At 45.0% G+C, this 22,768-nt stretch overlaps 2 protein-coding genes across 2 annotated transcripts; one reads left to right on the top strand and one right to left on the bottom strand.

Annotated features, from left to right (window-relative positions):
• Nucleotides 1-565: 565 nt before the first annotated feature.
• Nucleotides 566-8,769, bottom strand: ATP5PB (ATP synthase peripheral stalk-membrane subunit b). The gene is made up of 7 exons (XM_038380050.2): nt 8,541-8,769; nt 8,404-8,446; nt 6,590-6,735; nt 5,729-5,892; nt 4,158-4,283; nt 1,851-2,030; nt 566-900 (listed from the first exon to the last, which is right to left on the bottom strand). Exons 1-7 carry the CDS (start codon nt 8,566-8,568, stop codon nt 829-831), a joined length of 759 nt encoding a protein of 252 aa, XP_038235978.1. The 5' UTR covers nt 8,569-8,769; the 3' UTR covers nt 566-828.
• A 58-nt stretch (nt 8,770-8,827) lies between these two features.
• On the top strand, nt 8,828-18,971 carry WDR77 (WD repeat domain 77). Its single transcript, XM_038380051.2, is given in 11 exon segments — nt 8,828-8,924; nt 8,927-9,010; nt 11,395-11,580; nt 12,572-12,713; nt 12,802-12,851; nt 13,586-13,656; nt 14,799-14,853; nt 15,151-15,222; nt 15,359-15,467; nt 16,129-16,197; nt 16,720-18,971. Coding segments are annotated over 11 exon segments (1,026 nt in total). The 5' UTR covers nt 8,828-8,896; the 3' UTR covers nt 16,880-18,971.
• Nucleotides 18,972-22,768: the final 3,797 nt, after the last annotated feature.

Here is a 22,768-nt window from a genome sequence, read left to right on the forward strand (position 1 = left end):
TAACAAAATTTCAGTTTAGCATTGTGAAATATGATCTATGGTCCGCCAGCAGGGCTTCTTCATGGGAACTTCTGCTTGCAAGGCGAGCCATGTGACAGACTTCTCATCATATACTGAAATACTGCTCATGGTTGCAAGGCAGAGTTCAGAGAACATAATGTGCCAAAATACCATCAAATTTTTGTTTTATTTTTTCCAGCTGAGGGAAAAGAGGGAGGGGGGAACTACCCTCCTATGCTCTCCCCACACTCCAGAACAAGTGGAGTATAACATACCCTACATAGTGCCTCTCTCCTTCCCTCTCCCCACCGGGAACAGATAAGCCATTGCTGTCTGTGTAATGGTTAGGCCATAACCCAAATGTATATCTAGTGTAAACACTGTTTGTTCATATTACTCAAGGATATCAAAATGCTTTACAAGTATGAATCATGCCTCACTTTCCCGTTTCCTATGTACTTATTTTACAGAGGAGGAAACTGAGGCACAGGCAAAAGTAGTCACTTGCCTAGACATATAGTGAGTCAGTGGCAAAGCCAGTCACAAAGAAACACGAACTGTTTGACTTTAACAAAGGAAGGATTAAGTTTTTATTCATCTGCAGAATCCTAATTTCTGCATAAAAACAAATTAGAACAAGTACATAGGTCCCTGTTCACATGTCAGAATTAACTGCCATAAACATACTCTGGGACTGCTGCTAGTTCAGTGCTACTAGTCAGACAGGGAGAGTACAGAACTTATTTTAATTGAGAGTTACAGTCGTACAGTTTCCAACAGCAGATCACAGATGCCACTCAAAGCTGATTGGAATTCAATGTTGTGCAATTATACTGCCACCTGCGGGCTCTTCGATAACATCTTCAAATCTGAGATGCACTTGGCAATACTCTCCTTCTCCTGAAAAAGGAAATGAATAGACTTTCAGAGGCCTTGAAACAACTCAGGGAAAAGAATCATTTGCATGAACCATGTGTACACACCAGCTATGTTCAGATTTTGCTGGGTAAAAACTAAAGCCAAGTACAGAAAGGATCTAGTTCCAACTCATGTATGATTAATACTTTGCACACCATCTAAGAAAGTCATGGAGATGGAAATCCAAATATTGGCCTATGTTCAAGCATTAGCAAGCGATGATCAATCGAGATGATTAAAATCTGATCCTACAAAACAGTCAGCCTGCACAATTCAAAGGAGACTGTAGAATGTTGGCAAGTGGCAGGCCAACCTAGCTAGAGGAAGAGTAAGCTTTGGGAAGAGTGAGTGGATCCTCCAAAGCGCAGGCAGAACTGATGGAGGAGAGAAGACAATGTTATGTAAATGAACTCCCCATCTAGTGCACTTCAACTCCATATCTAGGTCTACCCATTTTCTTCACCTCCCAGTGTGGAGGCAGACCACTGAAGAGACTTTAGCCCTGTGAGGCACCAAGGAAGGGAAACGTGCAGATGCCAGTCATCTTAAAAAGGCACATTTAAACATCTATGCTTTACATCAAGGGATGCTGCAGGGAAGTACCCCAGCCTCCTGGGCATACCTCCCACCCACAACCCACCGTTGTGCTGGAAGGTATTCCCTCAATTGGAGTCATTGGGCGGGTTTCTCAGAAGCATCCACCAATCAGCACCCAAATGGAATAAGGAAATGCTGCAAGTCCTCAGCATTGTGGTGTGGCTCAGGAGAGTAGGCATGTGCCTCAGGCCCTCTGGGAGCCAGCAAGAGAAGAGCAAACCAAAGAAATACGAGTCACGTTTGGCCAGAGGTGGCCGGCAGGTGAGGAAACCAGTATTCTGTATTAGGACACAGCAGGCACAGTCAACTGCTAGAAGCTCAGACACTAGAAGTACCTGTTGAGGAGTGATGCTCTGGGCAACGTTTCTCTCTATCCAGCTGATCATGTGATCTTGTTCCTTACGACGCGTCAGTTGCTGCACAGCGATTTGATAGTCTAGCCGCTTCTTCACTTCATTGTATACAGTGAGCAACCTCTCTCGGTAGTTAGTCTCTAGCAGCATAGCAATGTTATTCTAGTTAGAGAAAAGACGCATTTCAATTTTCCATTATGACTTTTCTGACCATCTTCCCTGGTATTCTTTTATTTCAGATTTAAAATTTGTATTAACACTAATGTTAACAATTATATAATACACAGGTTAAGAAAAGAGTGTGTCTGTACATCTTGGTTTGTTTTAAAAAGTCATAAGATACGTAATCAGCAATAAATATAGATCAATACATTTAATAATACAGTTTAGATATTAGCATCCTAGTATTTGGATACATCACTCCTGAAAAGTTATATAGAGAGTTGATTGGGGAAAGCAAATATATCAATGTGTGAAGATTATCCCTCAGTAGTTGAGAATTTAGGGTTGGTTGTCCATTAGAAAATACAATCCATCTGGAAAGTATTTAAGTTACTTTCCAGACCACGCTTCTCATCAGCACTCCAACTCATCCCTCCTAGTATTGCCAATGTGCAGTGAGGTGTTCTAGGTAGATGTCCCTCGATCACTACACTCTCATGTTGCCTTTCAAAGGAATCTAGAGTATTTTATAAAAACTGGCTGTGTGTTCATTCACAGATGGAAGCACAGAATGTAAATGACTTCACAAGGTCTCAGACAGAAACTGAACCTTAGAATCCCAACTCTATACTATATACAAAGACCCAAAAGCGAGAGTCCCACTATTTAAAAATCAATAGTATTAGTTAAGTGGATATGGTATTTTTAAAAATGTACTGCATTTTAGGCTTTTCAACGGAGAGTGTCTTTATACTTAAGATAAATATTTGGCAAAAAACTAGCATAATCCATCTCTACACAGGAGCTCTCACCATCATGTTCTTTTAAAAATAGGTTGCGTGTAATTTCCTAGGTTTAAAAAACTGGAAAAAATGTCACATTGACACCCACATGGGTTATCAGCAGGGTTGGAACCTTTAGATCCACAATACAGACCTCTGCCACAGTGGCAGATACAGCAGTAGGTGGCACTCTTTAGGTGGACCAACATGAGAGGAGGATGAAACACTCTGCCAGTGAGTTTCACAAATATTTGGAAAGGTGACGGACCATTCCCTGCCCCTCTGTGACCCCTCCTAGCCCATTCTCTTTAGCCCATCCCCTGTCCCACTTGGGTCTCTTCCTTACCCCCCAGACTCTTATTCCAGTCTCATTCCCCCACTCCTCAGGCTTCTTAGCCCATTCTCCTTGTCCAGACAGTTCCAGTTCATTTCCTGGCCCTCAGCCCCTCATCTTCCCTGTGTTCCTCATCCCATTTCAGTATCCCATTCCCCCCAGCTTCTTGTCCTAGTTGTCCCCCTATGCCAAGCACCTCACCTGATCTGTCACCACTCCCCCTCTTACCCAATCAACACTCCATCCCAATCTACACCCCTGCAGGTCTGGCTCTTGTCCCTTCTTCATTCAAATCAGGCAGCTTCCTCCTCCATGCTTGCCTGGGTCCAGCAGGACAGCACAAGATAGTCTCAGTTCACGTGCTCAGACCCAACACTTCCACAGCAGCTCACAGCTGCAATTGACAGGAAAGTCCTGCTTAGCCCTATGCTGCAGTATGGATGGAGTCTTTGAAAAATTTAGCAGCTAAACTCTAAGGAATCTCTACTGAGCACGTGTGAACTGTGATCTTTCAAAGACTTACAATTTGGCCAAATCTGGGCAGGTCAACATGGACTGCAAAAGGAACATCCTCAACACAGCGGTCTCCCATTGCCAAATTTCAAGTCTCTGCTCCATAACTTGCAGCTTCTAGAACTTCTCAAATGAAAGGTCACCAGAATGTTCTAACAATGTATTTTTCCCTAGCTTCATTCTCAGAAATGGCTGAACCATTTTCAAGGAAGATTTAAAAAAAAAAAAAAAAAAAAAACAACAACAAACAAAAAGGCTGGGGCAGAAACCCAAGATGGAAAAATTAAAGCCTGAATAATTCTGGTAAAGTTATGTGCAACTGAAAATAGGGTCTTATAATGGGAAATGTCATACAACTTAATTGTCTATGTGACCTGCCACACCTAATGTACCGATAGTCAACGTTTGCTGCTTAAGTACATATAACCACAGATCCTGAGTGTCTCTGAGGACCACGTAACGATGTAAAAAGGTATCTGTAAAGTTGTAATAACGTACCCGCTTGGCATCAAAGAGATAACTGCGGCCTTCAACCCTCCATTGCTCCTTCTTTTCCTGTTCAATTATTGACTCCAGGTGGTTGATTGAATCATTTTTCACAGCTAAAGCTTTGGCAACTTTCTCCTGAAATAAGAAGGAACTTTAAAATCCAGGCTAAAACATAAGAAAGGGAAAGATCAAACTGCTGATCTGATTGTTCAAAACTGTCTCCTTAAACTGTAACTTATCAAATCGGAAGGTGAAGAGGGGCAGCCACGAACAGTAATTGCCATTCAAGCTGCCATGTTTAAAGCTTAAGCCTGTTCTACACTTAAAACATACATAAATGCAGTTTTACCAGCACAGATAAGTTTCTGTCAGTATAGTTTATTTCAATCAGGGACCCAATATAAGCTACAAGGCAAGCACTTTTCTGTTAAGGGCTTGTGTACACTGGAAAAGGTTTACTGGTACAGATACACCAGCAAACAATCCTAGGGTAGATACAGCTTATTCTGGCAAAGACCTTTTTACTAGTGGAGCTTATACCAAATTACCCAACTGAAATAAGCTACATCAACAACAGCACTCATAAGTCAGGTCTACAGTACGAGTTTACTTAGGCCAAGACCTTGTCTACACTAGAAAGAAGCTATAGTTATACAAGCAAACCCTTTCTAGCATAGAAAAAGCCTTTGCAGAAAAGAACCAAGGAACACACATAAGAGTACAGAAATAAAAGAGCATGCCCCCAAAATATGAAGAATGAATCAACGAGGTCTCTAACTTCCAGACTAAATTCCTCCATTTAACTCTGAAATAGATGTAATAAAGACTGCAATGCACTGGCTTCACAATGTACCTACATGGTTTAGTTATTTCTAAAAAAACCCATACCAGCTAAAAAGCAGGTAAGTGAAAGTCAGAGGCTTATGCTCCCCAAGCATCCAAGTCACTGCTGAAAATGGGACTTAAGCTGCTTTTGAAAAATTTTACTCAAATTCTACATATATGGATATTGATTCATGACACCAACTATAAATGCATACTATGCCTCAGCCCTTTAATTTTAGATTGTGACACCCATGGCAAAATACCATAAAATAAGCTTTTTGCAAACAGGTGGCTTCTAAACATGCATGACATAGTCAAGTTCAGGCTCCCTTAGGCAACAGGGCCTGGAAGTACTGTTCTGATGAGAGTTTCATCCATTTCTTCAGGATTAGTAGATTACCAGTCAAAATGCAAGAACACTTAGTTGCAAGACAGTCACTACTGTACACAATTCTACATCAAACCTGTCCATGAATTTAAAATAAGTTGCCTGTAAGTGTGCCCTGTAAGATTTATTTGGCACCGAACACCTATTGTAAAGTGCTTTGTAGGCTTTCAGCACTGTACAAAGAGAACTATCATCAAAAAAGCCATTACTTTTCTTCAATATTAGAAGAACTGGTGAACTACTTTATTTTTTTAAAATTTGTCTTCTTAATAACTGTTTATTTCCAAACTTATTTTAGCAACTGAACACCTGGAATTGTTGCATTGAGAATCAGCGTCAAGCTAGATTAAGTTCTCTTTTTTCTTACCTCATTGAGCCTATCAGCAAAAGCTGCTACATCACCCCCATATTTTTTAACTATATAGATGAGGACTCCGACTATGCAGGCACCTGCAATTGTTTCATGGTTGACTATATAGATTTCCTTGGAGAGAAGGTAGAACAGTAGCCCAGTCCCCAGCACATAGGGCCCTAAAATAGGTAAAAAGGATATGTTTTAAATACATCACTTAGAAACGGATCCATTCCAAGTTCAACTGACTGAAAGCAGAGCTAGGTATTTTAATTTTTTTAAGTTACATAGGACTATTGAGGGACTTGTCACGCCTCTCCACAAAAAGGATGATTCAGATAGAGGAAACTCCATCTTACACCGTTCCCAGAGATATATTATTATATGAAGACTTCTATCACCAGAAAGTAACCATGGAAGGCCTAATATGTTACCGGTAACTTCTGCGGCCCTCTCAGCATAGGGCATTAACCTCCATGTTTGGAAGTTACTGTGAGCCAGCAGCTGCAAAAACTTTTCTGCTAATCAGGCCCATAACACGCACTTTGGACTTATCCTTTACTGAAAGCTAAGGTCTGTAAGGTGCCCTCTGATCAACTCCCCCATTTGATTCCCAGACTTCAAACGAGTTGAAGGTTCTCAGTATCTCAGAGGGAAACTTATCACCATGCAGGATCAAGTCTATAATTAGTACAATACCCTAAACAGTGTGTGTTCTTTCCCACCACAAAAACAAATTCATTACCCAAATCAATGTCAAGTTATTCACACCAGTAAAACCTAAACTTTTCAGACACTTTGCCTTACTTGATGGCCATAGCAGGTGTGCAGCACCAAGAAATCAAAATCAAACCCACAAAGGCACAACATACTAACCTGTGACTCCTGTTTTAGGATACAGGAACTGGAAAAATTCCTCCGGGATCAACCCATGACGAACTTGCCCTCCTTTCTCAGGGAGAGGTGGTAAAGGAGCCAAGTAGTGCTGACCTGTGTGAAACTGTCTAGACGCATGTAATACACTACGAGTAAAAACAGATCTTCTGTGAAGTGTATTCCTTTGCAAAAGAAGTCTCAAATGAAGTTAGGTTTCAGAGTAGGACACTGGTTCTTATATGAGGGCCCCAAAATCTTTTCAGTTATATAGAAGTCAAAACTGTATACCAAACATTCAAAATGGACTTTGGTTAATGCACATACAAACTTACCCTTGGTAAACAAATCTATTTATTTGCATAGATTGGGTAGATTTTACCCAGTTTCACATGAGCAAATGGGCACACATGGAGGTTGCAGGTATATGGAAAAAGAAAAAAAGAGACCTTCACGATCCTGTCTGAAGATTCACAGCGGAGACTTAAATGAGAAATTGTAGGAAATTATACTTCTGCAAGAACACTTTTCATTCCTTTAATTTTCTACTGAAGGGTCTCAAGGTGCTTTACAAAAAAATTATTCTTACAGATGCATAAAGGAAGCAAATTCTATTACCACGATTTAACAGGTAAATAGACTGAAAATTTAGGTGACTTGCCCATGGTCCAACAAACAGAAGTATCCCAACCTCCAGAACCCTGATCATATTAAAAAGTTTGATCAGAAGCTAGCTGAGTATTGCCAAAGCAGGGTGGATAATAGCACTCAAATAGCTGCCAGAAGGTAGCTCAAAATAATAAGGCCTGATTAACACACAAAGTTGAACCATTCAAGCTAAATGTGTTACTTTATACCAATTTAAACTGGTCTAGCTTTGTTGATAGTCTTGAACTGAAATAACACTATTGATATTGTATTTGCTGGTACCTGTACTAGGCAGAAGCTAGCTAAACCAACATAACCGGTTTGGAAATTACCCCCTCTATAAAGTGCCTGGAGATCTACTCACAAAAAGTGTGATATAAGAAGTAGCCATTATCATCACTCCATTAAACAGATATAACAGTGTGTACGCTCACTGGCTGAGTTAAGTGGGCGTAGGAGTTAAACCAGCACAACCTCCGTGCTTATGCAAAATGCTTCATCTAACCTGAAGAGGGATTCACAGAAGCGACTGCCACGGAGTTTTTAGCTCCATGCCAAGATAGGGCACGGGTCATGTCTAGCACAGCCAGCCAACTCTAACCCCCAGGAACAGGCCCCCAAAGTCTTAATTCCTAGCCCCCCTTCTCCCCACAGACCCCACTAGAAAGAGAACCCAGGCGTCCTGACCTTCTCCCCCCCCCCCCCCGGAGCCCAACCAGAGGGGGAAAGAGAACCCAGGCGTCCTGACCTTCTCCCCTCCCCCCCCGGAGCCCAACCAGAGGGGGAAAGAGAACCCAGGCGTCCTGACCTTCTCCTCTCCCCCCCCGCAGCCCAACCAGAGGGGGAAAGAGAACCCAGGCGTCCTGACCTTCTCCCCTCCCCCCCCGCAGCCCAACCAGAGGGGGAAAGAGAACCCAGGCGTCCTGACCTTCTCCTCTCCCCCCCCGCAGCCCAACCAGAGGGGGAAAGAGAACCCAGGCGTCCTGACCTTCTCCTCTCCCCCCCCCGCAGCCCAACCAGAGGGGGAAAGAGAACCCAGGCGTCCTGACCTTCTCCCCTCCCCCCCCCGCAGCCCAACCAGAGGGCAAAGAGAACCCAGGCGTCCTGACCGTCCCTCCCCAGGCCGAGGCAGGCCCAGAGGCCCGGCGCCTCGCCCGGGCCGCACTTACCCCACGGAGAGGGAGGGGGCCAGGCTCTTCAGCGCCGCCGGAGCTGGGGGAGGACACAGAGCGATCAGCGCAAGGCCCAGGCCCAGGCCCGCCCCCGCTGGGCTCCCCGCCGCCCCCCCGGGACGGGCCCCACTCACCGGCGCGCAGGCCCAGGCGGGACAGCATTGTCGGCACGGCTGCGGCGCTGCCCTCTCTGTCCCGGTGACCGCGGCGGCGGCGGCGCCAAGATGGCGGTGGAGCAGGAAGCCTCGCGAGAGGAGCTGGGGAAGGCCCCAAATCTCGCGAGTGTGGGGGCGGGAGCGGTGAAAGTATCGCGAAAGGAATCGTCGCTCGCCTGTCATGTCGCCGCGGCGGCGGCGGCGGCGAGGGGCGGGGCCTCGGGCAAGTCTCGCGAGAGGAGCGGCGGGGCGCCGGCAGGGGGCAGGGCCCAGTCGGGGTGTCCCGGGAGCAGCACGTGGGGGCTGCCGGGGTCCGTCTGTCGCGCGCTGCCGCCATGCAAGAGTCGGAGCAGCCCGACGGGGGGCCTCGGGCGGGCCCGAGTGGAAATCCCGCCCCAACGCGCCCGCCTGCATGGAGCGCCACATGGACGGGGCCCACTACGCCCCAGGTACCCCCGCCAGCGTCCCACTGCACCCCCTGGGGCATGTGCTTCCATGCACCCTGCCCCCTGGGCACCTGTGCCCCTGGAGCATTGCCCCGGGTGTGCGCTCACTGCACCCCCTGGGCATGTGCTTACCATCACACCCTGCCCCTGGGCACAGTGGCCCCTGGCAGCATGCCCCCGGGGTGTCGTGCCCCTGCACCCCTGGGGCATGTGCTTCCCATGCACCCTGCCCCTGGGCACCCTGTGCCCCTGGAGCATTGCCCCGGGGTGTGCGCTCCCTGCACCCCCTGGGGCATGTGCTTCCCATGCACCCTGCCCCTGGGCACCTGTGCCCCTGGAGCATTGCCCCCGGGGTGTGCGTCCCCTGCACCCCCTGGGGCATGTGCTTCCCATGCACCCTGCCCCTGGGCACCTGTGCCCCTGGAGCATTGCCCCCGGGGTGTGCGCTGCCTGCACCCCTGGGGCATGTGCTTCCCATGCACCCTGCCCCTGGGCACCTGTGCCCCTGGAGCATTGCCCCCGGGGTGTGCGCTCCCTGCACCCCCTGGGGCATGTGCTTCCCATGCACCCTGCCCCTGGGCACCTGTGCCCCTGGAGCATTGCCCCCGGGGTGTGCGCTGCCTGCACCCCCTGGGGCAGGTGCTCCCATGCACCCTGCCCCTGGGCACCTGTGCCCCTGGAGCATTGCCCCCGGGGTGTGCGCTCCCTGCACCTCCTGGGGCATGTGCTTCCCATGCACCCTGCCCCTGGGCACCTGTGCCCCTGGAGCATTGCCCCCGGGGTGTGCGCTCCCTGCACCCCCTGGGGCATGTGCTTCCCATGCACCCTGCCCCTGGGCACCTGTGCCCCTGGAGCATTGCCCCCGGGGTGTGCGCTGCCTGCACCCCCTGGGGCATGTGCTTCCCATGCACCCTGCCCCTGGGCACCTGTGCCCCTGGAGCATTGCCCCCGGGGTGTGCGCTCCCTGCACCCCCTGGGGCATGTGCTTCCCATGCACCCTGCCCCTGGGCACCTGTGCCCCTGGAGCATTGCCCCCGGGGTGTGCGCTGCCTGCACCCCCTGGGGCATGTGCTTCCCATGCACCCTGCCCCTGGGCACCTGTGCCCCTGGAGCATTGCCCCCGGGGTGTGCGCTCCCTGCACCTCCTGGGGCATGTGCTTCCCATGCACCCTGCCCCTGGGCACCTGTGCCCCTGGAGCATTGCCCCCGGGGTGTGCGCTCCCTGCACCCCCTGGGGCATGTGCTTCCCATGCACCCTGCCCCTGGGCACCTGTGCCCCTGGAGCATTGCCCCCGGGGTGTGCGCTGCCTGCACCCCCTGGGGCATGTGCTTCCCATGCACCCTGCCCCTGGGCACCTGTGCCCCTGGAGCATTGCCCCCGGGGTGTGCGCTCCCTGCACCCCCTGGGGCATGTGCTTCCCATGCACCCTGCCCCTGGGCACCTGTGCCCCTGGAGCATTGCCCCGGGGTGTGCGCTCCCTGCACCCCCTGGGGCATGTGCTTCCCATGCACCCTGCCCCTGGGCACCCTCGCGCTGCGCCCCTGGAGCATTGCCCCTTTTCTGTCCTGAACCTGGACAGCACTCAGGTCCCCAGCCCGTGGGCTGTGCCCCTCAGTGGCTAATCCCTACCCCTAACGCGAACCATTCTGCACCCCCACATCCCAGTGCACCTCCTCTCCCTGGCACATGTGAGCCCCAGAATTTCCCCGGGTGATCCCAAACACTGTGTTCTGGGGGATCCCGAACATCCTCCCTCCTGGGACACGGTGCATCACAGATACTGCCCAGCGATACTCCTCATGCGACCCCTGGGATACCCTGCAGCCACGTGTTACTCTCCTGAGACCGCATTTCTGAACAGTTTCACACCCCAAGAGAGAGCCCCTGGGTTGTCTCTTGGGACCTTGCAGGGCTCTACTGTTTTCTCACACTTACCTACAGTGCAACCACTGGGCATTGCTCTCCCATCCCCCATAGAATTTAGAAATGGAATAGAAAAATCCATACGCCCGAGCAACACAGTTAAACTGACCTGCCAGCCAGTGTGGACCGTACTAGTTCAATGGGAGACGTCTCCCATCGACTTAGCTACCTCTTCTTCGGAAGGTGGAGTACCTATGCCACTGGGAGAAGCCCTCCGGTCAGTGTAGGTAGCGTCTTCACTAACACGGTACACCTGTGCCGCTGTAGCATTTTAAGTGTAGATAAGCTCTTAGTTAGCATGTGTTAGCTCAGTCAAACCACAACTTTATCAGTCAAGACGAAGCTTTGGTTATGTTAACCTAGATAACCTGAGTTCTATATTGTGCTTTATGAATAGGCTCAGTATATCAGGAATTGTGGTATTTGACTCTCTCTCTCTCTCTCATCTTTATCTCTTTTCCAGATGGAGCTCTTCTCCTGGGTGCTTCCAGCTTGAATGGACGTTGCTGGGTGGGTTCCATTTGGGTATTTAAGGATCCAAAACGGGCCCCTAATGAAGGCTTTTGCTCTGCTGGGGTTCAGACGGAAGCAGGCGTAGCGGATCTGAAATGGGTAGCGGATAAAGGAATACTAGTGGCCTCAGATTCTGGTAAATTAAAATGGATTGCTTTTTTATAGCTCTGTAGTTTGTCCATAATGTTTGGGCATGATCAGTAGTTAGCCTGGTGCAGATCAAGGGAGTTGTCTAGGATGCCATATGGAAGGAAGTGGACCACGTGAAGGGGACCAGCTCAGTGGTCCTTATTGACCAGAAGTGGGTGTCTGTGGGATTAAAAATGTTTCAGAATTTTATTTTTTTTTAAAGCAAACATTGTGGACATGCAGATGAGCACACTGTTGTTGACCAATATTTGAAATGGCAGGGGAACATGTACAAAGCGGACTTATGTGTACAGACCTACAATGCAAAATCAGTTGCACTGCTGGATTCCAGCCCCTCGCCCTGGGCTCTCAGCTGAGACCGTGACAATTCTGAACATTGGTAAACAATGTCTGAACTCAGATTTGGAATTAAGACACCCGAACCATGTTCCTGGCCCAACTGTAAATCCACAGGGAAGCAATGTCACCGTTCTGTGCCATATTCCCATCTGTAAAATAAGAATAACAGGGACTGTCTTGTTTATTCTGTTTGTACAGCACCTAGCATTGTGGGGTCCTGGGCCATGCCTTGGGCTCCTAGGTGCCATGAGTAGTAGTAGTAATTTATCTCAGAGGGATGTTCCATATTCTGTAGTTTAGGGTTTTCTGTGACACTCATCACCATAATATTGAAGCCTTGTTAAGGTTTTTGATTGCATGTGTCGTAACGTGCTTTGAAAATAAAGACCACTCTGTAAGTGCTACCTAGTAGTCTTAATATGATCATGATGGCATTTTTGAAAACTTTCTTGCACTTTGTCTCTGTTAATTGATTTGTCTATGGGGGTGTTTCCATTTAGATCCCATCTGGTTCGCCGCAGGGCCCTTCTGGGTAATGAGTTCTCTTGGTAATAGAGCATCTTCTCCCCCAGGCTTTTGTGTTGTTTCTTGGTTGAAACCTCTTGGTAAAATGGTTGGCTTTCCCTGTTCTCCTTTAGGTGCTGTGGAGCTCTGGGAGTTGGATGAGAACGAAACTCTAATAGTGAACAAGTTTTGTAAATATGAGCATGACGACATTGTGACAACAGTGAGCGTTTTCACTAACGCCATTCAGGCAGTTAGTGGCAGCAAAGACTTCTGGTTAGTTTCCTTTGCATTTGTGCTTCTCTCTTTTGTTTTGAGTGAATCATCCCTCGCTCTTTCTAACTGGTTGTGTTCTTACTTGTAGTGTGAAGGTTTGGGACATTCCACAGCAAACAGTGCTGCACTCTTACAGAGGTGAGTGTCAAATTGACTTACGGATTTTGCTTCTCCTGTTCACTTCTAGGAGCTGCTTTGGGAGTCTGGACTTCAAATCCAGCTGTTCTCGGTCTAATAAAACACACACTGCTCTAATAAAACGCACAGAGCTGATATATATGCAGTATCCTGGCTGGTGACCACACCACAATCTTTGACCCAAGATTATTTACTTTGGATTTCTTGCCACTAATCCCAATTGTATTTATCCTGATTATAATGCATGATGCTCAGCTTTCAAGGAAAAATGACAGTACAGTATATTTCAAATGGACAGTGTTTATGATTTAACAAAATTTACAAAGTTGTCTGTTTGGTGGGATTATCGATAGGAGGTTTGTAGGCTTCCTAAAATTTTTCTAGTCCACATATTTCCAGGGATGTGTCATTCCCCTTGCTCTCATTTCTTCCTCCAAACATCACACTGACATGTGACAGTTCTCCTCTCCCCTCTCTGTGGATCCATTGTATGGTAGTTGTGCTGGGCTGAAAATATTTCTCCCCTAGAATTTTATATTTATTACTTTATAATACAAGTTTTTGTGAATTTAGAGCTGATGGAAGATGGTGGTATAACATCCCTCCTAGCCACAGCCCAGGTAGAAGCAGTGCAAGTGAGCCACACAGTGCCCCTCTTTGGCTAGGTGTCGCGTACAGCCTTGATGCACATTCCCAACACTTCAGTAGCTTTATCCTTTTTTTTCTTTCGATAGCTCATTCCAGCCCAGTGACATGTGTGGCCTCTTGTCCTGGTAAGGATACAGTGTTCCTGTCCTGTGCTGAGGTAAAACCAACTCTGTCTCCAAATCTCTATGGTATAAATCTGATTTGGCCTGTGAACTCTGCAGTTAAAAAATGTATTTACGTTTTCAATAAGTAGCACATGGTGTTTTGTCATCTTGAAGCATTCCAGTTTGGCACGTTCATTGGTCCATAATTTATAATGGTAATTTGTATTGACTACATTGAAATATGCTGTAGGCTAGCTCTGTAGTTGTTAACCCTCAGTCTGTACTGAGGGTATATCTACCCCAGCTTAAACTCTTATTGTAGATCACAGCACCAGAGGTTGCACTGGTCTAAAATCAGGGAAGGCTGCATTGGTGCACTACATCTATACTTTGCATAATAACAGGTTTCAGAGTAGCAGCTGTGTTAGTCTGTATTCGCAAAAAAGAAAGAGTACTTGTGGCACCTTAGAGACTAACATATTTATTTGAGCGTAAGCTTTCGTGCATCCGATGAAGTGAGCTGTAGCTCACGAAAGCTTATGCTCAAATAAATTTGTTAGTCTCTAAGGTGCCACAAGTACTCCTTTTCTTTTTTACATCTATACTGGGAATGTACATTGGTGTAGCTACCATGATACAAATAATCTCAGTTTAGAGAGACCTTAAATCTGGGGTGTGGGAGGGAAAAGGATGGGAAGTCATATACAACTGCAAAATATTGTTATGAAAATGTACATAATAAACTCTGCTATTAGCAGTTGTCACAATTTGAAAGAAAACCCTCTTGAATGAAATCATCTGAATCAAAATATTTGTGCTTCTCAGTTATGAATTTACCATATAGCTTTGAATGGATTCCGATTTGTTTAATACGTTATCAGAGTATTCTGATTCAAATACACGATATTGCCTCTAACTGATAATGCTTAGCAGTTATACTGCAGTATTTATACTTTGAAATCCTATAGAAACACTGATCCTCACTCTGCTGCGGTTGGTAAGTGTGACTGTCCCCATTTTAGAGAGGGGGACCTAAAAGCACAGCATGATTTATCCAAGCCCGTGGAGAGAGTGAGTGGGAGAACAGAGGTTACTACTCCTGATTCCCATTCCAAAGCTTAATTCAATGATGTGATATGTGGAGGAAGAGTTCATAAAACCTTTTTTTTTTCCTCCATTAACTTTGAATTTGTAGGATGACAGAATTTTACTGTGGGATACCAGATGCCCCAAACCAGCTACACGAATTGGTGAGTCTGTGGATATACAATACATAGAATTTTCTGGGGGAGAGGGGAAGGAGATAAATTTGCGATGTTTCATTAAGTCTGTAATGTTCTGCTACCATATAGAATTTATCTCAGCCAATGATGGTGCTAGGATGAAAGCACAAAGAAACCAGTCATAAAATAGCATCACAGAAGTACAACAAGTTTAAATAAATAAATAAAAATCTTAGCCAATCAGCAACTGAGGGTGCTAAAATAAACTGGGAATACCTGAGCTCACAATTCTCTTCACACTCACCATAGTTTCTTTCTTGACAGTTTGCAGTGCCTCTGCTTACCTCCCTACCTCAGTTATGTGGCATCCACAGCAAAGTGACACATTTGTGTTGGGTAAGGAGCTATCTTACTATATGGCTAAGATCAAGTTTAGCTGATTGTCATTATCCAGACTACACATTCTGATCGAATGCTCTTTGTTCTCTGTTGGATTTTCCTAATAATCCTGTTCTCCTTTGTTCTTTTAAAGGTGATGAAAACGGGACAGTTGCTCTTGTAGACATAAAGAACCCAGACTCTGCTCTAAGTTCAGCTGTGCACTCCCAAACTGTCACTGGGTTTGCATTTTCTACACACAGGTACTGATATTATGGTGGAATGAGGCAATTTAGATGCTGATATGAATGACCTTGTTTGCTCTCAGAACTAAAGCAATTAGAGGTACTCTTGGCCATAGCCTTTTGTAATAGGCAATATGTAAAAATGATATGAAGTGCATAGGAATTGGTGTCTTAAATTGATTCCCATGTATGTGTAAAGTCCATTCACCGTGCTCCTCTGTCTACTGTCTTTCCAATGCTCTGTATATACATTGCACCCTAACAATTCTGTCCTGTTCTTTTTAAAAAAAAAAGAAAAAACCCTCTGAACCAAGAACCATGTGGGGAAAGATGTTCATACTGCTCTGCACGAAGGTTGGGGCTAGCAGTGTATATTTGACTCCAGAGTGATGTGGAAGTGCGAGTCAGTAACACTTAAGCCCTTTTGAATCATCTTATAACTGTGTTTCCTTTCCTTTATGCAGTAACAGAATGTTGTCTATTAATGCTGATTGAAATCTATAAGATATGCATAGAATATTAAAATACTGGTAAAAGAAACTTGTGCAGATATGGGTTATAATATTGTCTGGTAGTCTTTGTTCACTCCATTAAGAAGCATATGTTTCATATGTTGTTTGTTTTTGAGCTTTCAGGTATATATGGTAGTTTTAACATCAGTCTTTCTTTTACCCTACAGTTCGCCCCTTCTGGCTTCAATTAGTGAAGACTGCTCGGTAGCTGTTCTTGACTCCAGTCTTTCAGAGGTGTAAGTACTAAATGGAATTAATACTTAGTGCATTTTGAAATTTTAGCCTCCTATTAAATGATCATTAAGTATGTTTTATAGGCAGGAAAAGTAATAGCCCTCCAGGAGTTGGGAAGAACATATTAAGCTTACTGACATACTGTTGTAACAGAAGTCAGGCTTTTTGTTTTGTTTTTGTAGTACTGCAGAAATGGATCAGATGCACACTCACATATTTATGGGAATGGACTTGGCTGGGGGGAATAACAAAGCAAAGCTAGAGTCTTTCAGACCCTTTTTTGAACTGAAAGCCTGTTTGGGGGTCAAGAAGCTGGGAAGATGATAAAGAAGCTTGTAGTATATTAGTCAGCAGGAGTTAGTTACTGAACACTGCCTGGCTGTGTGAGTGTTGGGATTTTCCAGGAATAATAATGCAGCTAAGTAGTAGTTTGTAATGTAAAGTAAGGCGGTGGGGCCCTTAAAATATTGTTGCCTTAGCACTGTATCTGTCTAATCCCGTTTTATGTCTTCTGATTTTCCCAGTTTCAGAAGTCGCTCTCATCGAGACTTTGTGAGAGGCCTGTCGTGGTCTCCCTTGAACAAGGCCTTGCTCTCTACAGTTGGATGGGACCATCAAGTTTTACACCACACAGTTCCAACACAGGCTACTGAAGCTGCTGGAAGCAACAGTGTACATGACTAGTTTCATAAACTCATTGGTCCAGATTTATCCCCAGTATAGCTCTAGATGTTATGCACCTGGGATGTGTATGGCCCATTTGCCTGTCTAAGTGCTTGTGGCTTGCAACCAAGAAGACAGGTCCTGTAGCAGCTTTGCATTAGGCACGAGCTAATTACAAAAACAGCCCCTTGATGTAGAGTCCAGATTCACCTGTGATAAAGCTTTAACATGTTGCACCAGAGAATTCTGATTTCAGGCACAAGGAATTGTGGGGAAGTGGGCAATTAGGTAAAAATAAATAAATAAAACCATAAAGCATTTGGCTTTTATTTGTCTTGGCATATCAAACCCCTTACAGAAGTAGCAGAACAGAAGTCTCCTGCCAGTTAAAAAGTCTGGCAGTCTTGTGGAGCCTTGTCTGAGTTTGGATTATGGAACAATGAGATTAAGAGCAATGTAAATTAATCCTGACAAATGAATAGGAAACCTTGATTCAGTATTTATAGCACAGAAAGTCATTCATGCAACCTCCGGCACAGTTAGGGATGCTCTGTCTTCCCTCTTGAGTGTGTGAATCCTGTATAGAGGCACGGAATCTGCTAGTCTATACTTCTGTGAATGGACATCTGAATGTTCAGATAATAAGAGAGACGATAGAGATCTGTGCTGTTCAGCAGGAATGCCAAGTGAAGCTCCCACAGTTGTCCAGTGCAGCCTTTGAATGCCTTCAGGGGGAAGTATTACCTAGGGAGAACTATAATCTGGGCTCTCCAGGACGTGTGTCTGCGTCAAAGATGATGGTAGTTTAGTTGGCTGCATTATGTTTGACACTAAGGGCGTGTCTACGCTTACTCCGGAGCGATCGATCCAGCGGGGGTTGATTTATCGCGTCTAGTCAAGATACGGTAAATGGAGAGCTCTCCTGTCGACTCCAGCACTCCACTGGAGTGACAAGTGTAGGTGGAGTCGACTTACCGCAGTGAAGACACCGCGGTAAGTGGATCTAAGTACGTCGACTTCAGCTTCGTTATTCAGGTAGCTGAAATTGCGTAACTTAGATTGATTCCCCTTTCCTCCCCCCCGCCCCAGTGTAGACCAGGGCTCCATTGAGGCCTGAAAGCCACAGCGAGTTACCCACTGTGGCTTTCCCAGGGTCAAAACTTCAGCTTCCCTGCTTTGCAGATACCTCACTTGAAGGGTTGAAGAGCTGAAGGGAAGAGCTCCCTTGTTGCAGCGTGGAGTCAGAGTGAAGATTCTGAAAGCTCAAATTACTTGTTTCTCTTCTGAAAGTCACTGTGACCAGCTGCTGCTGGTAGCTTTTCATAAAAGGGTGACTTCTGTTGTACTATTTGTTAAGTGGCTTTTTGTGCTGGGGAGTGGGGCGTACCCCCCAAATTCCTAATATTTGCTTTGCTTGTCATATAGTATTTTTGTAACTTACTGCATAACGTTTTTAAAACCTGGCTGTTTCCCTTATACTAAGGTATGGTTTTGAAAAACTGCACGGCTGCATATATTGCCAACTGCTGTTTGGATTTTTTGTTCACGGTATGGTTCCTGCCCACCTCTCCCTCTCCACAATTTAAGCAAGCCATGTACTATGAGGCAAATGGAAAGTACCTGATTGGAAGCCACTTCCATTCTTCTTAGTCTGTAACATGCTGTTCTGTATGAGCCAAGAAATCAAAATGAAGGATAATGTTAACATCATCTGACCTCCTATATAGGTTATATCATAGCAGACCCAAATTGTGCAGTGCCCACAGTTAATTGGCAGGCAGGTAGATAAGTTTCCTTGTGTATTTTTTTTTTTTTTTCATTTAAAACTAACTTGGCGCTCTCGTGAATTCCAACATAGTGAAATGTTTTCACAGAGAGCACATGCTCATCTGGTTCAGTGCAGTATATTCAAAAGGAAAAGTTATAAAAGCAGACACCTTAAGAGCTATTTTAAAATAAAGGAAGAGGAAAAAACCTTGTACTTGTTATCATGGACCTCTGTGATACTGTAGTGAGAACTGAAACAAGTTTTGTGCTGTTTACATGTGAAATGGGTGGATGTATTTGAAAAATGCAAGGCAGTTTTTAATAAATCATTGTTTTAATTTCTAAATGGGTACAGATTTACTAGGACACTTTCTTCACAGACTTGCATTATTTATCTTGCATTCGCTCCAAAGAGTGAATCTAGACCCTATGACTTGCATAGAGAGACATGCAATATATTTGTCTTTTGGTCCTGGATGTGAATTACAGAACCTTTCTCTTGGTAGAAAGAAAAGGAGTACTTGTGGCACCTTAGAGACTAACAAATTTATTTGAGCATAAGCTTTCGTGAGCTACAGCTCACTTCATTGGATGCATTTGGTGGAAAATACAGAGGGGAGATTGATATACACACACAGAGGACATGAAACAATGGGTTTATCATACACACTGTAAGGAGAGTGATCACTTAAGATAAGCCATCACGAGCAGCAGGGGGGGGAAAGGAGGAAAACCTTTCATAGTGACAAGCAAGGTAGGCTAATTCCAACAGTTAACAAGAATATCAGAGGAATAGTGGGGGGTGGGGTGGGGAAATAGTTTTACTTTGTGTAATGACTCATCCATTCCCAGTCTCTATTCAAGCCTAAATTAATTGTATCCAGTTTGCAAATTAACTCCAATTCAGCAGTCTCTCGTTGGAGTCTGTTTTTGAAGCTTTTTTGTTGAAGGATAGCCACTCTCAGGTCTGTAATCGAGTAACCAGAGAGATTGAAGTGTTCTCCAACTGGTTTTTGAATGTTACAATTCTTGACGTCTGATTTGTTTCCATTCATTCTTTTACGTAGAGACTGTCCAGTTTGACCAATGTACATGGCAGAGGGGCATTGCTGGCACATGATGGCATATATCACATTGGTAGATGCGCAGGTGAACGAGCCTCTGATAGTGTGGCTGATGTGATTAGGCCCTATGACGGTGTCCCCTGAATAGATATGTGGACAGAGTTGGCAACGGGCTTTGTTGCAAGGCTAGGTTCCTGGGTTAGTGGTTCTGTTGTGTGGTGTGTGGTTGCTGGTGAGTATTTGCTTCGGATTGGGGGGCTGTCTGTAAGCAAGGACTGGCCTGTCTCCCAAGATCTGTGAGAGTGATGGGTTGTCCTTCAGGATAGGTTGTAGATCCTTGATGATGCGTAGGAGAGGTTTTAGTTGGGGGCTGAAGGTGATGGCTAGTGGCGTTCTGTTATTTTCTTTGTTGGGCCTGTCCTGTAGTAGTGACTTCTGGGTATTCTTCTGGCTCTGTCAATCTGTTTTTTCACTTCAGCAGGTGGATATTGTAGTTGTAGGAATGCATGATAGAGATCTTGTAGGTGTTTGTCTCTGTCTGAGGGGTTGGAGCAAATCCGGTTATATCGTAGAGCTTGGCTGTAGACAATGGATCGAAACAGCAGCCTGGACTTCTACATAGAGTGCTTCCGCCGACGTGCACGAGCTGAAATTGTGGAAAAGCAGCATCACTTACCCCATAACCTCAGCCGTGCAGAACACAATGCCATCCACAGCCTCAGAAACAACTCTGACATCATAATCAAAAAGGCTGACAAAGGAGGTGCTGTCGTCATCATGAATAGGTTGGAATATGATCAAGAGGCTACTAGGCAGCTTTCCAGCACCACTTTCTACAAGCCATTACCCTCTGATCCCACTGTATTTTCCACCAAATGTATCCAATGAAGTGAGCTGTATGCTCACGAATACGAAAGCTTATGCTCTAATAAATTTGTTTCTCTCTAAGGTGCCACAAGTACTCCTTTTCTTTTTGCGAATACAGACTAACACGGCTGCTACTCTGAAACCTCTCTTGGTAGTGGCCTCCTAGCGAAGTACTCGTACTCAGGAAAGCATGTAAAAGCATGGAAGCTACCATTGAGTTTTTTAACCCTCAGGAAGGATAAAATTCATCCCTGTGCGAAGGGGCCAACATATGGTCTTGCGCATTACTGGCCCCCTGTACAGGAGTGAATTTAACCTTAAGTGAGGCAGACTCTGTACTGCAAAGTTAAATTTGTTGCCTGCACTTCCCCTCAGCCCAGAATCCATGAGAAGTTGCTATAATCCTATAGTATTTTTTTAATGAGGTCTCACTTAAGACCTCTCTCAGATTTTGCAGTGGGATTGGCACAGCTGTTCACTATCACATTTCTCTGCTCCTGGGAACTAATCTCCAAATGTCAAAAACCCATGGATATTTTAAAACCAAATGCTGAAACTAATGGAGTTTGTAACTCCCATGGCATAAGCGAAACTATCACAATGAAAAGGTGGGTGATTCTGAGCTCAGGCTCAGTGGGGCTGTGTCTGAAGACCCCTAAGACTGTACTGGTATTATAAAATTGTATGGTGTCAGATCAGTATTCAGTGCTTCTGTTAATGTGTCAGCAGCGCACAAATGCTTTGCTCTTCCCCTTCAAACTTTTAATAGTTTATGCTGAATACTAATCTTCCCTGCATCCCACCACATGGGGGCAGCAGCTCTCTATTTCTGTTTGGGTTACCTAATGAGGAGCTTTTGATTGCATAGTTGAGAGCAGCGTGAAAGAATCTTCTTTCTTTGAAAGTTGAGCCATTTCTTTTAGGTAAATGAGTATCTGCCAAGATCATTATGAATTAAACTGGTAGGGTCTTCTCCATCAGGATATTTCAGCATAATGGGAAATGAGACATTGCAGTTGGAAAAAGCCATTATAGAGCTAGTTTAAAAAAATATCTAATACAAAGTTGTACATAGTCTTCTCTACTCATATTGCTGTGCTTTCATATTAAGATTTCTGACAGTTGAATATAAACCCTAACTTTGCAGAGAGAAATATCTCATCTTTCAGCCCCACCCTTATTTTTTTATTATTTATACTGTGGAAGTATCTAAATGGCTCAATTAAGATTTAAGCCTCATTGTGCTGGTGGAGGAATATGTACTTTCCACCCTAAGGAGATTACATTCTGTGGCCTTAAGGATGCACGTGTTACATGCAATAGAGTGCTCATTGATAACTGAACTGGTAACTCAATTGGTTAACAGAAATCTTATTGCTTCATATTCTATAGCACTAAGTTATGTTGATAACTCAGTTTCATAGTGTTAAAATGTACAGAGGTACCTGTTCAAAGTATGTTTATTACAGTGCTTTGGGTAATGCGAAGTGCTATATAGGTACTTAACTAAATTATTTAGGAACAGATGGAATATACAATGGTATTTTTTCATCTCTAAAATGGCTTTTTATCTAACTTGCTCATTGTGCCCCTGTAATTTAGGGGACTGGCAGGTTGATTGTGTGTGAGGCAATTCACTTGTATATCCCTTGATGCTAACAAACATATTTTGCAAGTATTGCCAAAGTACAGCTATCAGATCTGGATATGGGTCAAGACAGCAGCTGTGCAAGGTGATTTAAAGCTCATCTTTGTACTCCTCTGATCTTGCTTTTTGTAGCTTCTTACAGCTACTCGAATTTACATCTGCTGCAGAGGACTCATTTATAAATTTTAGTTCATAAACTAATTAATGGATTTACATGCAAGTGCTCAGAACATTCATTTGTCTGTAAGAGGTAAATGTATAATTCTAAAAAGGATCGAGTTTATTCCTCATACAAAAGAGGTTGAATCCCTACTTTAAGTGCAAAATTCGACTCAGCCTTATCTGGAGTTTTGACTAATACCTCCCTAATAACTGTTTAGTGTATAATTCCCATTGAAAATAATGAGAGTTCAGTATGCATAGCTGTGGCAGAATCTGGCCCCAGCTAACTTAAATGAAGTATGTAAGCCCTGTTTCAGTTGTTATAAACTACTGTTTGCCTTTGGAGAACCAGTGGATCCTGCAGAAAAAATGGAGGGCTGAATAATTTAATTATCCATTTCT

Source organism: Dermochelys coriacea, chromosome 21 (genome assembly GCF_009764565.3).
Source record: "Dermochelys coriacea isolate rDerCor1 chromosome 21, rDerCor1.pri.v4, whole genome shotgun sequence".
Lineage (NCBI taxonomy): Eukaryota > Metazoa > Chordata > Testudines > Dermochelyidae > Dermochelys > Dermochelys coriacea.